Source organism: Coenobita brevimanus, chromosome 78 (genome assembly GCF_032717465.1).
Source record: "Coenobita brevimanus isolate Jiangsu-jjx chromosome 78, ASM3271746v2, whole genome shotgun sequence".
Lineage (NCBI taxonomy): Eukaryota > Metazoa > Arthropoda > Malacostraca > Decapoda > Coenobitidae > Coenobita > Coenobita brevimanus.
Window position 1 is genome coordinate 28,601,482 of NC_137031.1, and position 17,501 is coordinate 28,618,982.

The 17,501-nt window shown below is 48.4% G+C and overlaps 1 protein-coding gene across 1 annotated transcript in view; it reads right to left on the reverse strand.

Moving 5' to 3' along the window:
* LOC145408781 (protein white-like) overlaps positions 1–17,501 on the reverse strand; it is a 282,276-nt gene that overhangs the window by 58,969 nt on the left and 205,806 nt on the right. Inside the window, exon 3 of the mRNA XM_080279431.1 lies at positions 6,683–6,754. Within this exon, the coding sequence (XP_080135557.1) occupies positions 6,683–6,754 (72 nt within the window). The remainder of the gene's footprint in view (positions 1–6,682; positions 6,755–17,501) is intronic.

The window sequence follows — 17,501 nt, forward strand, 5'->3', positions numbered from 1 at the left end:
TTGTTGCAATAACAGAAGCTCCCCTTGACTGGAATGCCTGTGACGAATGAATGCATTGAGAGGCAGGAGGAGCAATAGGATTTGTTCTATTGCATTGCTCTGCCTCCTGCCAACATGACAGAGTGGAAACAAAGGTGATCTTAGGAGGATTAACACCCTCCTGACCTTGTCCTTTGCCGCTGCAAAAGAAAGTCGTTCATGGGTTTGGACTGATAGGACCTCACTCTCAAATTTCTACTGATCATTTTGGGTGTAGGGAAGCTGAATGAGCACCACAGCAGTTCACATAAGAGGGAGGGGGGGCAATCAATCTCACCATGATAATCATCAGCACAGTTGTCACACTTATGGGGAACCTTGCAATTTTTTACTTTAGGACCGACTGACATACTCAAACCTCTGGCAATGGAAACATCTCCTCAACCTTGGCATACAGGACCTAACCCAAAGATGGTAGAAAGCTGTGTTGAGGACATTAGGCAATATATTGAGTCAACTATCTTAATAAGAGATGGTGTGTGTGTGTCTAAAGGTCCCCTTTACTCACTTCCTGATCCTTTCACATTTCACCTTTGCTGGTTTGGCAGCCCCTCTAGGAGGTCCTCTTCAGAGTATCCAAGAAAATCTATGGAGAAGAGTACTCCCTTCGTCTGGTTCATGGTGCTATGACAGGTGACCACCACTTTTCTGGAAGTCAAATTTTTCATGGCATGGCTGCAAGCAATTTCACTGGAATCCCTGACCTCAACAAGAAGTGATCCTTCTGCCTGTAGGACAACATTTTCAGATGACCCACAGGCCTTGACCAGGTCACAGTGAACTTTAAACATACTTTGGTCTTAAAAAAAAAAAAAAAAAAACTCAGCCAGTTTCAAGATGGAGAACTTCTCATAGTCATCTAGTATAAAGACAACAGGAATCATCTCACTGGTAGAACAGAATGTTTTCTTAGAGGGTTTGGTGCCTCTTCCTTGAGAACTCCACTTTCCCTTGTTTCTAGTAGCCTGATATGGTTCAAGTGTTATCATGCTCAGCACATCAGTAGGAGTGTCCTGCTAGCACCTTATAACCCCTAGAGCAGGGGTTCTTAACCTCGGGTCCATGGACTGGGGGTCCATGGATGGGCTTCAAGGGGTCCGTGAAAGTCAAAATAATTGAGAACAATTTAGTGATATTGCGCAAAGCTGTTTAGTATCATTAGCTGCCCCCTTCCCCCCCCCCCCAGAAAAAAACTCGAAGTCTTGAAGAATTCTGGTGTTTGTTAACGCAAACCTACCCTCGTCTGGCAAAGCGAGCTATGGGTGCTCTGATTCGGTTCGCTACTACATACCTTGGTGAGTCAGGGTCTTCAGCGATTGTTTCTATCAAAAAGAAAAGTCGAAATCAACTGGATGTCGGTGATGACATGTGTGTTGCCTTGTCAAAGACCACTCCACAATTTCTTCTTTTTATTCAGTTCAAACAACAACACTCTCATTGAAATGAACTTCTGAGCAGAATTAAAGTTTTGTTTTGTTTAATTTGCATGAGTTGGATGTATTTCATTTTTTCATCGAGTGGCCATTAGTTTTTGCATGAAAAAGAGTGAGAAACATAATTCATTGTAAAGACTGTTTTATACTTTGTGTATGTCATACACTGCATGACGTAGTTTTCAGTAAAGTATATTCATTGCATGTAAAATGCCGTGTTCATGTGCTTTTGTGCATTTTTGAAGGGAAGGGGTTCATAGCTTTCACCAGATTCTCGAAGGGGTCCGTGACTCAAAAAAGGTTAAGAACCACTGCCCTAGAGCCCGTGGAAGGACTGGCGACTCCTGGAATGGGTAAGTCATTTGAGGATCCAATAGATCTGCAGGGTTTGTCAACAGGAGATTCAGATTCAGGATCCCTTGGAATGCCCAGGGTCAGCAGGAGGAGAAATGTGGCTGATAGATGATTCGTGGGCATGACCACATTGCACACTAGGATTAATGTTGGAGGATGATTGTGCCATATAATTATAAGAAGTGATTTCAATACCCTACTCTCTTACAAAGGAGCCTAACAAGGGGAGGCAAAACGGCAAGTTGTTGAACACCTAACAGCCCCAGGGGGAATGGAAGAGAATACATGGGTAACCACCATACAACCAGTTAGCAGCTTTTGACCAATAGAGTGCTACGCCATATGGTACCCACTTGACCCTGACCAAAGAAATGCCAGCCGATTGAATTGGTCAAGCTGTTCATCTAGCCACACCAATCAATCAAAGACGCATGTCGCAAAGCAATGGGGCGCATCATGTGGCATCACCCACCCACCAGGGAATTTGTCTCTTTAGCATCATGGGATGCCACACACAGAAAAACATGTGGGGGAGCGAGGCAACATCATTGACCAAAGATGATCGGGGCAGGGTGACAATACCTGGTGATGGTTGTGGAGCACTTTGTCCACGAGACTGACGGATGTCAGTCCTAACTAAGCAGCCAGGCAACCAAAATAAGGGCTCCCACACACCACGCTGCAAGGCCCACAACCACTGCAAAGTAGCTTCCCTTTGGTGGGGAGTGTATGTCTCATTAAAATCCAAGGTTGGAGAGTTTTTCAAATGCAGTATATGACTGACATAGACTGAAGTACGGACTTTCATTTAAATCCATTCATTAATAACGTTTGTATTGTCATTATTCTTAAACCTCATTGTAGTGAATCACCATGCGGCTACATGAAGTAAGTTGGTTAAAAAAAATTTATGCCTATTGGTTACCTTTACTGTTCTAGTAAGAGTGTAGGAGTGAGTCAAGAGTGTGATTTTCCAGTGGTTATTTAATTTTATATATCAAAGCAAGGATTGCTGAGATACAAGCAAAGATAATAGTGATTCGTGATGGGTGGGTGATATCAAATCTACTGTGTTGATGATGTTGTGCTGCTTACTATTAACGAAATGATTTTTTGAAGATGTTCAAAACGTTGAAAACAGAGTGACAAAGTCTGAATGAAAGTGGATGTTAGAGTAAGAACATGGTTGTTGAGAAAGAAGGGGAGACGGCGTAATATGCTGGTTAATGGAGAGAGATTAAACGAGGTGGAAGATTTTAGGTTCATAAATACAATAATAGACCGTAGAAGCAAATACTGAAAGAAAATGGAGAATAGAGTGTCACATGAAAGCCATATGGCTGTTGCTGTAAAGACCCTGTCAGCATCACAGCCCAAAGGACAGATCATTTTGCCATGGTAGATCCCCGTCTTCACCCTTTTGTCTGAGATGATCGATAATGGAAATCTCTTGCAAACGGATGAACGACTGGAAGCTTGATACAAGTGCTCTAACCTGGATCGACTTATCTCTAAATAAAGGATAATAAATCAGCCCTGTTAGAACATTGACACTGACCCATTTACCTCCTTCCATATCTCTTTTCTTCCTCGTATTCTTGCTGTCTTTACCATGTACCAGATCGTAACCCCTACCAACAAATCCACAATCATGCTGATTGATGCAGGAAGTGCTTACACCACCATCAGCTAAAACGGCGCTTGAGCACCAGTTCTCTTTCAACCTTTCAACGACCGACAGCGAGATCAATGCCTGGACAAATATTCCCAGCCTAGGACCACAACTTTGATAATAATACGTGCCTTCAACCAGAACTTTGATAATAACACATCCATTGGTCCATAACTTTCATAATAATACATGCATTGAATCAAAACTTTGTTAATATTTTTTTTAATGCAAGAAAGAAAGAACCAAAGGCCATGAACCCACAAGCCGTTCCTTCCAAGAAAAAACAAAAAACAATACAATAGAGAGCCAAATTCAAGACCTGTTCATTCCGAGATGCCTGGACACACTGCGTTTGAAAGACTGGAGATCATAGGAAGTAGGAAATACAGACAAAGGGAGACAGTTCCAGAGTTGACCTGTTGCATAAATGAAGGACTGGGAGTGACGGTTAATTCTTGCATTAGAGAGTTGGAGAGAAAAGGGATGAGAATTTGTTGCTAGACGGGTGCTATGCACCCACTGTAGAGGTGGAGGGATGGAAGCAGACAGCTCAGAGGAGCAGTGACCATTGAAGTAGCGATGGAAAAGAGATAAAGATGCAACAGTGCGGGGAAGAGACAGAGGTTGAAGGGAGCCAGTAAGAGGAGGAGAGCTGATGAGACGAAAAGCCTTTGACTCCATCCAATTGAGAAAAGCTGTATGTGGGAAGCCTCCCCACACATAAGAGTTGTACTCTAAACAGGGACAAATAAAATCCGTGTATAAAGTCAACAGGTGTGCAGGGGTAAAGAAGGTACGGAGTCGGCTTAAACACCTAATCTCTTGGAAGCAGATTTTACAAGAGATGCAATATGATTTTTCCAAGATAAGTCCTGAGTGAATGAAACTCCAAGCATGTTCAAGGATGATGCAGGACTGAGCTGGATATTATTAAACATTAGAGGGCACTCCTGTGGAAGACTGTGTCGGGTTGATAGGTGTAAAAACTGAGTTTTTGATGCATTAAAGACAACAAGATTATTTTTACCTCAGTCAGAGATACGAACCAAGTCAGACATTAGGTGTGCCATAGCCTCATCCCTTGTTTCCTGAGGTAACTGCTGAGATGGACGTTGCGGGAACCGAATGGAAAGGTGAAGGGTGGAATCATCAGTGTACAAGTGGATAGGGTTATTTGTGCAGCTTAGAAGGTCATTGATGAATAAAAGGATGAAAGTTGGTGATAGGACAGAATCCCAAGGAACACCACTGTTGATAGATCTAAGAGAAGAACGATGGCCCTCTACAACAGCAGCTATAGAACGGCCAGAAAGGAAGCTATAGATGAAGGTACAGATAGAAGGATAGAAACCGTAAAAGGGTAATTTGGAAATTAAAGATTTATACCAGACTTGGTTGAAAGCCTTTGAGATGTTAAGTGCAATGGCAAAGCTTTCGCCAAAGTCCCGAAAGGAGTCTGAAAGGTAGGTGAGAAGATCGCCAGTGGAGCATCCCTGGAGGAACCCATAATGACGATCAGAAAGAAGGTTGTGATATTGACTCAAAAACTTTTGACACACAGGATGTTAAAGCAATTGAACGATAGTTAGAAGGTTGGGAACGGTCACCCTTCTTTGGGACTGGCTGAATGAGAGCAAACTTCCAGCATTGGTCCATAACTTTGATAATAATACATGACTTGGATCAAAACTTTGATAGAACAAATGCATTGGTTCATAGCTTTGATAACACATGACTCTGACTATAGATTCAAGAACAGCACATGACCACAACTCTGATAATAACACATGCCTTGGACCAAACCTTTGATACACATGCCTTGGACCATAACCTTGATACTATAATACGTCTTCAACCATAACTATGATTATATCACATGCCTAGGACCACAACTTTGATAATAACACATGGCTTGGACCAGAACATTGATGATGAAATACCGAGAACTCTGGCTCCGACCTGTTGATACAATGCGTCATTCAGTATGCCACTGTCAGGCATTATGCATGGATTGGCCATACAACTTCCATGATAGTACAAGGTGCTCTAGGTCATTAAGGATAGAAAAGATGTAGGCTTGTTCACCAGTTGGAGAAGTGAAAGGAAAGGAGAGCCAAAGGTGGTGGTGAACATTGAAATCTCCTAGAACGGAGATTACAGAGAAAGGAGAAATGGATAGAATATGTTCTATTGTAGAAATAAGATAGTCAAAGAATTTTTGATAGTCAGCAGAATTAGGGGATAAGTAAACAGCGCAGATGTTTTTAGTCAGATAATGACAGGAAAGCCGAAGCCAGAGAGCAGAGAATTCAGAAGAATCAAATTCAGGAACACGAGAGCAAGATAAGTCGCTGTGTACATATACACAACAGCCACCTTTGGCTTTGAAATGAGCATAGACAATGTAGGAGGATACAACCAGTTTCGAGTTGTATCCCCCTGAATATCCGTGATCTTGAGATTGACCTTTCAAGGTCACTTAAAGTCAAAGGTCTTGGTGCCAAATGAAAGCCTATAGAGAGTTCCTGTTTGCTGATAATAGTAAATATCTCTATCTTTAACCGGTTTCAAGTTATTGCCCTCTGAAAATCCATGACCTTGATTCTGACCATTTCAGAGACCCTGGATTACTCCAAAATTTAATCAATTCCTCTTGGGACCAATGCCCATATATCCTAAAAGTTTCATGTAATTTCTTTCTGTCGTTTTTCCGTAATGTTGCTAACAAACAAACAAACAAATAAACAAACAAACTCGACCAAAATGATACCTCGCCGGACTCCTTCCGGGCGAGGTAAGAAAATTTGCTAGTGCGAATTATTTCAACCCCGAGCCTTCCTTGCATTTCTTGACTGTCTAATAATGAACAGTAGCGTCCTATGTGCAAACTATTTCATTGTTAACCCCTTCGATTCGATGGTGTATTATATCTTTTATTCATGCTACCGTCAGTCGAGTTAGCGTAGCATTGACAGAATCCCTAAGTACGAGTAATACGGTTAGCGAAGGGTATACCTATACCCTACGTTCAAAAAGGCTTCCCTAAGCTGAATAAAATCGTTTGTAAAGAGGAAGAATAAAAGAGGAAGAAGATATCAGACTTAAGAAGCTAATAAACAGCTTTATAGTGAAAACATGTTAAGTGAATGCGTGTTAAACGTGAAATTACTGTACAAAAACTAACCTCATTGATGACCTCAGTAACTCTCTGAAGACGTTCCTCGTTCGTCAGGTGAGGTGCCATCCTCAGCATTGCCTTGGAGGAGGTAGTCACAGTTTCATAACACTGACATCATACGGCTAAGAGGGGGTAGTTACAGTTTCCATATACTGATATCTTACGAGTAAGAGAAAATGGTCACAGTTTCCATACACTGACATCATGCTTGTATGGCTAAGAGAAGATGGTCAAAATTACCATACAATGAAATCCTATGGCTAAGAGGAGGTGGTCACAGTTACTATATACCGACACCATACAAAAAATAACTATTGTTCTTGCATCTTACCTTGAAACAGTTATTCATCCTTTTGCACCCTGTTTCTCATGGCTTAGTGACAGAGGCAGAGGATACTACGGCTATGAATCCTTTTCATATTTTTCGTGATTAGCATCGTAATGTAGTATTAATTATTTGTTATAATTCAGCACTGAAGATGGAGAACTGGCAACTTTAGTGTAGATATGTGATAAGATTAAGATACTTCATTTCTGCATCCAAGACTTACTGCTCCCTTACCACACTTTCACCCCTTTCTTTATCCCTTCATTAAACACTCATCTTCCATGATCTCTCACTAAATTCTTGCTATTCTTTGTGTTCCCTCATCAAAACTTCACCCTAACCCAACCCTCACTCCCTCACCCTGACGCAGACCTCACTCCCTCACCATGATTCAAACTTCAACCTGACCCAAACCCCACTCCCACACCCTCCATCCCCTCCCTTACCGTCTCCTTAATCTCCACTCCCTCACCTTCCATCAACCCCCAGTCCCCATCCTCCCACCAACATTCACACTCTCACCCGCCTCCCAACTCTTACACCCTCACCGTGACCCAAACACACTCCCTTGCTGTGACCCAAACCCCACTCCCTGATCCTATCCAACCCCTACTTCCTCACCCTGACCCAACCCTCACTCCCTCATCCTGATCCTGTTCCTACTCTCATACCCTGATCCAACTCCCAAACCCTCATCCTCTCCATCCCCTACTCTTTTATTCTAACCCACCCCCACTCCCCCACTCTTCGCCAACACCCACTCCCCCACCCTCCTCCAGCACTAATTCCTTCACCCTCCTCCAACATTCACTCCCTCACCCTCCTCCAACACTCATTACTTGACCTTCCTGCAACGCCCATCTCCTCCTCTTCCTCCAACACCTACTCCCTCACCCTCCTCTTGATGGTGATCATCTGACGCTCCAGCTCGCATCTCATTCGTTGACTTTGAGTGTGACGTCATTCTCCCCCACCGTCTCCCATCGCCAGAGAGGGACACCCCATTCATGTAGCGTCTCAAAATCTTCTCCAGCAAGTCGGACTTCGCTTCATTCTCAAAGTTTCGGTATTCATTATATGTGAATATATAGTTTATTCTAATTAGCCCATTCCTTGCCTTTCTATAGAGATTATTCTACGGATTTTCTCTACAGACTGTGCCTCATATTACCATTCATCTGTCTTTATTCACTAGCTTGCATCGCCTATATTTACCTTACTTCTCAGCCACCCCACCCACCACTCACCACTCACCTCATTTTCTTCACCCGAATCATTTCTTTCATATTTGCCTCCATTGTGCATATTCACCCCCATTACCACTGTAAATATTTCCTATTCCCTCATTCTCACATTGTATATAAACATTTTCATTCTCATCACTATTTATAATCTTTCCCACTTCACTACGTGTCATATTTCGCAAAAACTAAGCTCTCTCCCCTACGCGAGCGACAAGACACTGAAAGTGAGGAGGTAGATCCAAATGATGACGATTCAGTGACTTACCTTCGTAGTGGTCTATCGTAGCAAAAATATTCTTCATGTACTCAGACAACTCCTAAAGCTGAACTCCCTCATACCATTCTCACTACCACCACCACCACTACTACCACCGCTACCACTGCTACTACTCCTTCTGCTCCAGAGAACCCAGATATTTTTCCTCCAGATAAAATAACTCCAGATACACCTTCACCTTTGGATGACTCTCTAGAACTTCCCTCTACCCCTTCTCTTCCCACTTCCCACACTATCTCTGCTACGACACTTCAGCTCCCAACTCACCCACATATAACTATCATTACCTTCACTATCAACCAACTACTTCAGTTACTTCCACACTCACTCAGTCTCACACTCTTCCAACCATGGCGAATCAACCCCCCCCCAATTCCACAGTCAGTATATTTGGACGACGCTAACCGCCCAAAATTTACGGGCGAGGATAATTCAGTGTCAATCTACGACTTCCTCAGAGAGATCGAAACAGACATTTTCAATTGACAAATCACAACTGAACCCCCTAAAGCCTCTTATCTTACGGATCGGTTACACCAGGGCAAGTCACCAATAGGAGCCGCGATTCGTGCGGGCCATTTTGAGGACTGTCGAACATTTAATGAATTAACTTTTAAGCCAACAGTTAATACAGCTCTATTGTCAGCATTCAAGTGTCGCATCTCTCATTGGCTTCGCTAATTTATTAAAACAAATGGAGGAGGATATGAATGTCCCACCTAAAGGTGCAAAATTATATGAGGCAGCAGCTGTGATGAAGGCTACTAGTTCAGAGATGCGCCAGTTGTTCCGTGGCACCCAGTGGGTAAAAGACATTAATGGAACCCTTATGATTTCACTAAACGACTTTGGAGATTTGCTGGGTTACCTGAGATTTATGAATTGGCTAGACACAAAACAGAAAGAAGTAGCCCTACAGATAGGTTTCAGTCCGGGAGATAAAATTCTTAACATCTCAAAGGCCATCCAGAAAAGAACAGGATCGAATTTCACTCGTCAGACCACTACTCGCCCCTCGGTCTTGCAGGTTTTCCATACCTCTGTCCCCGCTGCAGGGGGTCACCTTGACGTGGTGGCAGGGCTTGAAGCGTGGTTGGCGGTGCCACTTACTTTGGAGGCATGCCCACTTTTGTATGGTTTGGCATTTGTTGGCCTTGTGAACTAGGCACCCCCTACATCTCTGGTAGAGAAGGCCTGCTGGTGATGTTAGTCCCAACCCATTTTCCATCTAGGGTGGGACTGTTGTCTCCCCACGTGTTTGCCGTGCGTGGCGTCCCGTAATGCTGGGAGATGGGAGTCCTGGAGGTTAAGCGATGCTGCATGATGCACCCTGCACCTAGCAATACACCTGTTTGGTCCCTTATTCTGGCTAGACGGGTGGCCTGGTTGGGCCTGACCAGGTCAATCGGCTGGTCATGTGTTGGCTAGGGTCAAGTGGGCACTGGGGGGCCTGGTGGCTCCTACTGTCCTGGAGTCACCCTTGCCCAGGTCCCCTGGTGGTTACCCGCGTATACTCTCCTGCTACCTCTGGGGTCGCCAGTGGTGTTATCTCTGGGATATGACCTCCTCTTGTTGGGCTCCATGGTGGGTGGAGGGGTGGGGGAATGAAGTTTCTGTTGTATATTAATGGATTATTTAAGAAAAAATACTGTTGACAACACCTCATCTGTCCCTGGTAATTCTGTGGAATCGTCCTCTTTAATTGCCACGTTAAAGCCTTTCCAGGTCCTGACGGACTATCCTCCTCTGACCCAGCATTCAACTGGGAATAGGAGAAGGTCATGTCGGGTTGGTTTGGCTCCGGGGTTCAGTCCGGAAGAGAGTGAGCCTGAGACCTTCACTAAGTATCTAGTACTGAAACCCTCTGCTGGTGGTTCAGTGCTGGATATAGATATTTTTGAACTGCACCGAACCATTGTTTCTGCTTGTGGCCGTGAACCGGTGATCTCAACCCAGGGGGATGGTAGCCTACTTATTGAGGTGTCCTCCCCAGCAGAAAGCTCCCGTCTCCGGAATCTGACCTCCATATCTGGCAATAGTATGTCCTGTGTACCCCATGGCACCTTCAACCAAAGTAAGGGGGCTATTTACTCTCGGGACCTCCTGCAGTACCTGAGTCACAGTTATTAGAAGAACTATGCTCTTATGGTGTTGTAAAGGTTGACCGGGTACAGAAAAAGATCAATGGTATTCTGACCCCGACTCCGACGCTGTTTCTGACCTTTGACTGCTTAACATTGCCTGCTTCCGTGAAACTTGCTTGGCTCTCTCTGCCTGTGAAGCCTTATGTTCCGAACCCAAAGCGGTGTTTCCACTGTCATGGGTATGGGCATGTTAGCAAATTTTGCCAACGTGCACTGGCTGGCCATCCTGGTGTTTGTGCCTCCTGTGGCGAAATGAGTCATACCAGTGATTGTCTAGGACCCCTTAAATGCTATCACTGTGGGGGTCCTCATGCTGTATTTTCCAAAAACTGTCCTCGCTACTGCCTTGAAAAGGAGGTTTTGAGCATTCACGCACGTGAGAAGGTTTCCTTTCCAGAAGCAAAGAGGAGGGCCCAGACTCTCTTCTTTCAGCCTGGAGTTTCTTATGCTTCTGTACTTTCTGGGGCGCCAGTAAGTTGTTCTGTGTCCCAGAAGTTGCCACGACCACAGTGACCATTTCCCCACCTACTGAATTGGCGGATGTTAACCCTGGAATTACTAATACGTGTGTGACTGATGCTCGTCCACCCACTGCTCCAACGGTCTCTGCCTCCACTTCAGTGGCTGATGGTTTGTGTACTTCTGTGGTGGTGGCAAATGTACATGTTGACGAGACTCATCCCCCCTTGTCCAGTATGGACGAGGCTCCTTCTGTACCTGGCAAACGTCACTGTAATTCGTCAGAGTCCTCAGAGCCTGAAAACCGGCCACCTAAGGTCTCTGTTGTCGAACCTTGTATCAACCTCTCTACTGTTCCCTCTGCCTCAGAGGCTGAGGGGTCTAGCCAAATGGAAGCTGCTGCTGCTGGTTCGCCTGTAGTCAGGTCCCTACCTGGGGATGGTGTTGGAGAGACAGTTGGTGAGTCTGCTCTGAAAAATACAATGTTATCCTCGCAGAGTTCTAATCCTGTCGACTCTTTCCACTTATGGAGCTTCTAATGGTGCCGCTGGGCATCCCACATCACCCAAGGTGGCCTCCAAGCCTCTTTCCAAGCCGAATGTTAATCCGTCTCAAAGGAAGAATGTTGCAAAACTTTCCTTCTTCCACGTCCTCACGTTTGCCCACGGATGTTCGACATAAAGTGCGGGTTCTTGTTTTTTTTTTTTTTTGGGGGGGGATATTCGTCCCAGTTGAACTGGGACACGGGCAAACAAAGAGCCCGTCACAGTTGCACATATAGTGCTCATTCCGAAATTAACGTGGTGGAGGGTAGTCCCTAACCATGTTAAGTAAAACATTAAAAGGTGCCCTGGCAACAATGCCAGCAGCATCCCTAAATTCATCACCCGATCAGGCATGGCCACCATCGGGGCAAGACCTTAGCAGAGATGTAGCAGGGCAGTGAAGGAGGTAATGTACGAGAGGCACATCGGACCTGGCCAAGCAATGAGGACACGGATCAGGCTCTGTACCAGCGATCTGTTTGAAGCAGGGGAACCCCAAGCGCAATCTCCGTATTCTCACTACTAAATAATTAGGCAGGCCCTTAGGAGGCAGGAGAGGAGAGTATGATGTAGCAGTGGCATACCAGTCTGCAGAGCTAGAGCCCCCCGAGATGCAGAGTTGGTGTTCCTCCCGGGACAGCCTGCCTATGGTTGCCTTTAGTGCTCCAAGAATGTATGAGGGGCTTGGGCAGAGGGGGAATGTTATCTCTGGATGAGAGCAGGCAGCGCGTGCTGCGTCATCAGCTCTTTCATTGCCAGTAATCCCGACATGACCTGGGAGCCAGTGAAGTATGATAGTGGCTCCCCTTTGGACAAGAAGAGTTGCAACCATGTAAACTGCTGTTAGGAGGAACACATTATCATGGAGGGAGAAAGAGCGTAGCCGTTGAAGGGAGGAAAGACAGTCCGTATGGATAATGGCACGTCTATAATGGTGGTGATGAGCATGGCGCAATGCACCCAAAATGGCTGCAAGCTCTGCTTGGAAGGCAGACACTCCTGGGGAGAGGCACCATGATTCAACCAAATTCCCCACGACAAAAGCAGATCCAGCAGAGCCATCAGGAGAAACAGAGCCGTCAGTAAAGTAGGTGGCCGAACCCGGGGAGTCTAAAGCAGCCACCCGACTAAGACCATCCTGACGAATCATGGCAGGAATAGAAGAGCGAGGTTTGGCCTCTGATGGACTGATGATATGGAAAGGGGGTGGAGTCCAAGGTGGTGGATCTTCAAAGCCAGGGAAAGGAGAATCAGGGTCTTGGCACAAGCTTGGAGCAGCTCCCAAATTGTGAATGGTGGCAGCTGTGGTTCGGGCCCAGTCACGTTGAGGGAGCGCCTCAGGTGGACGGCCCAAAAGTTGTTTGAGCAGGGTTGAGACAGGTAGATCAGGCCGGCACTGCACCAGCTGGAGTGTGATTGTTGCTGCGCGTAGCGCAATGCGGTGCGTCAGTGATGGCAGCCCACTCTCCAAACGCAAATTCACTAGATGGGTCCAAGGTGGAGCTCCGAGCATGATAAGTAGAGCATTGTTTTGTAGAACTTCCAAGGACTTGGAGATAGGTGGGGAGAGACCAGTCAAACAGATTGCTCCGTAGTCCACCAGGGATCGTATGGAGTGAATGTAAAACGTGCGGGGGACAGAAAACGATGCCCCCAAGCTCCTTTTTGAAAGGTACCGGAGAGCAGCGAGGCGGGTGGAAGCACGTTCCCGCAGGTATCTGACGTGGCTTGCAAAGGTTAGGCCCTGGTCAAACCAGACCCCCAGATACTGGTGTGTAGTGACAAGAGTAAGCTGGTGACCCCCGAGAAGCAATGGAAAGTCTGGGGGACGGAGGCCGAATGGCAGACACTTTGTTTTTTCCAGATTGATTTTCAATCCAAGCTCGTTGCATTTGGCACGGAGTCGAGACAGGCATAGTACGCCTGGGAGAAGCAATCTCGGCGTGTGAAGACCAGGGCCATATCATCTGCATAGCAGAGGAGAGAGATGCCTGGCCCATAATCGACGGTCAAAAGCCCCTCCATTAAGATGTTAAAAAGGAGAGGGCTTAAGACACTCCCCTGGGGGGTGCCATTGGGATGGAGATGAAAAGCTGAGAGATGCCCCTGAAAACGGACCCCCGCAGATCGATCATGGAAAAAATCCTTGATCCAAGATAGGAGCCTGCCTCCTACACCCCTTGCTGCAAGAGCCGCAAGTATAACAGTGGGGTTTGCCAGTTCAAATGCCTTTTCGATGTCGAGGAAGACAGCCATTCCCTTTCCTCTCCTCAGCTCCCCAAGGAGAGATGCAAGGCAATGAGTGGTACTCCTGCCAGGATGGTAAGCGTAAATCCTTGGGTGCAGTGGTCCCAGCCGCCAAGCAAGACGAGCCCGCACAACCCTCTCAGCTACCTTGGCAACACAGCTGAGAAGGGAGATTGGGCGCATGGCAGCGGGATCACGAGGCTTTGGAATCAGGTGAATGACAGCCGCCTTCCACGACCTCGGCAGACGCCCCTCAGACCACGAGAGGTTAAGCAGATCAAGCAGTCGCTTGCTACCACAATCTCCAGCGTGTGATAGAACAGAGTATGTGAGGCTGTCAAGCCCCGGCACAGTGTCCTCCCTAAGTTGCAGAGCTTTCTGAAGCTCCCCACTGGTGATTGGACAGTCAGCAGGGTCAGGCCTATTACACGCTGCCTGGATAGCTACAACACGAGATGGGGACAGCTGCGCCTGCAGGGCTCTGACAGACTGCGGGAGATTGGAAGATGCAGAGCGGTCGGCGAAGTGCTGAGCAAGATGGCTGGCCTCAGCGGCAGGGTCAGGATGGGAGGGAGGGCGAGGAGGGCGTGGATCAGAGACGGACCTGATTCTCCTCCACATCTCGCGGAGAGTGGAGTGAGAGTCTAGGGTATGACACCATCTGATCCACGCCTCCTCCCTAAGGTGGCGCTTCTCAGAAGTCACATGCCATGTAACAGCAACCAGGTACCGGCGGTGCGGAGATGTACGGTGCCGTCGGTACTGCTTGCACACCGCATTGAGCCTCCGGTTCAGTTCCTTGACCCTGTCACAGTAGATCCAGCCGTCTCGGTAGCATCTTGTCGAGCGCTGCCTCAATGGGATAGCAAGAGAGGCAGCTTGTGCAAAAGTACTTGCTACCTGATCTGCTCTGCTCTCGAGGTCTGAGGCAGGAGGGGATGTCTCAAAGGCCGTTGTGAGAGCACGGGCAAAGGCCGTCCAGTCCGCCCGGTGTAGGTCCCACCGTGGTGGTGGAGGTGGGGGTGGCGGGAGGGGAGTGAGGGGCAGGTCAACCATAAGGGCAAAGTGATCACTCGCAAGGTGGGGGTGGAGTGACCACGACGCCAAGGCCACAAGTGGTGCTGACACAAGGGAGAGATCGAGGCGACCTCCCCGGATATGGGTGGGTTCTGCCACATCATTTAATAGGGAGACACCACCCATCTCCTCCAGAACCAAAGAGATGTGCCGTCCTGCTTCATTAGACTGAAGAGGCGAAGATAGAAAGGCGTGGTGGGCGTTAAAGTCGCCCCCAATGTACATGGCTCCTCTGGCAGCCTGGGAGAACAGGTCTTCCAACTCCAGGGTGCCCCTTTGGCTCCGGTATACATTATATACCGTCAGGGGCGACGTAGCCAGATGGAGAACCACGCCCTGGACCTCCACATCAGGTCCACAGAAAGGAGGGGGCTCACAATCCGTGCACGCAATATGGTCCTGAACCAGAACGGCACATCTCCGTGTGACGCCATGAACATACGGAAGGAGATGGGTGGTGTAACCCACGAGACGAAAAGTGGTATTATCCGGGAGCAGGGTCTCTTGTAGGAGAATTACATGAGGGCAGTCCCTGGCAGCCGCCTCCTGAAGGTGGGCGAGCTTGCTCCATGCCCCTAAACAGTTCCACTGTAGGACTCGGAGGCTGGCAGCGGTGTCTGGCACTGGGGATGATCTTTCTGTAGTCCAAGGGCCTGCGCTCTCCCTAGATCGCAGCTGTGGCTGGTGTGAGCCCTGGAGGAATGTTGACTGGCATACGAGGGCAAGTCAGAGGAAGCTGGGTGGGTAGAGGCTCTTCCACGGTTATCTGTGTGGGAGATGATGCCAGAGGTACCAGGGAAGAGCGCGGGTGTTGTTTTGCCTCTACCACTTGGTCGACGATGACATTCACAGCCTGTACCAATGGTGCCGTTTCCAGAGGCCTGCCGAGAAGCATCCCGAGCATCTGAGCCAAGCTTGTAGCAATTTCCGTCCCCAGAGTACGCAATTCTTCCCTGGTGAAGACTATGAGAGGAGAGCCCGTGTTGTGGGGCATTGGTGGAGTAAACTCCTCGACTGTCTGCTGAACTGGGGGGGGGGGAGGAGGGTGATGGACCTCCGCAGTCGTCATGTGACGAGTGGGAACAGGTTGGAGGGGCGGAAACGCTGCCTCGTCTAGCACTGGGGGTGCAGTTGCTGCTGGACGGCGTTACTGCCCCCAAATGAAAGTTCCCGGAGGTGCCGGTTTGTTGCTGCTCGCCTGTTTCTCCTTCACCCAGGTAACTTGGCGTTCTCGCCCTCGATTGACAAGAGCAACTCTGGTTGGGCAGCTGGGGTGCCACGCATGATGTTTTCCCGAGCAGTTGGGGCAGCGGGTAGAGACAGCTTCCTTGGCCTTGAACTTGGCCGAGCACCTCTCCGTTTCGTGCGGGCCGCTGCACATCCCATAGACTGTGGCCCGGTTGCAAGTGGCTCTGTGGTGCCCGTATCACTGGCACCTGTAGCAACGGAGTGGCTCCGGGGTGAAGGGGCGAAGGTGATATTCTCCCCAGTTCCCCAGGTCGATCACAGGGATCAGAGGACCCCGCAGGGTGACGATGACCTGTTGAGTCTCCTCCCTGGTTCGCGCTTTCTGGCAGCGGGTTGCCTCTTTGACCTGAGGGTGCTGAAGCAGTATTTCCATAGGCATCCGCAAGGGAGAGCCCATGACGACTGCCTTCGTTGACTGTTGGCCGGGCATCAGTTCGACTAGCTTGACAAGGGAAGCCTCGTCCTGCAGAGCTGTTTTCAAGAGGTCGTAAGCTCCCTCGTCCCTTGGCACCAACACCGAGCTTGCATCCCGTCCTATCAGGTTGGAGCAGTGTAGCCCTGGCAGGTGACGCTCTAGTGCAGCCACGGCGTCGTAACTCGTCGCATGCCCGTCCTGGACCGGCACATGGAACGCTGGGAATGCAGAGCGGGGCGGCAGACGCATGGCCACTGACACGGAGGGACGAGCAGCAGGGGGACCCCTGAGAGGAGGCCCAGTACGAACTGCCGGAGAAGGGCCGTTTCCCTGGCGACCACGCCTCGATCCCTTGTGTGCCACAGGGGTGAAACCCTCATCTTCATGCAGAGCAGGATCAGCAGAGGGGGAGATCTGAGTCGCAGCAGGAGCCTCCGACGGGACCTCCAGCCGCTTGGGAATGCGAGGAGACCTAGACGGCCTAGGCTCGTGAGAGGGTGCGCAGGTGGGAGCGCGAGGCTGCAGACCGAGGGCTCGGTTCATGGGGGTGCCTTGCCGTGGAGCAGGGCTGGCAGCCGCACGTAGGGAAGCTGACTTGCCCTTGATGGAAGAGAGAGAGGGTGGAGCAGGTGCAACCTCCTCCATAGCCTCATGTCGGTGGGCTGCCTTAGCAGAACGGGTTGAGGTACCACACAAGCGAGGTACCACTCCCGTAGACTTAGGTGTAGAGGGGTCAGCACGAGAAACCTCGTGAGCTGACGAGTGGGAGCTGGAGTCTGAAAAGTGACGCTCCCGCTTCATGTCTGTAGCAGGACACGGGTTGGAGAGCCTCGACTGAGGG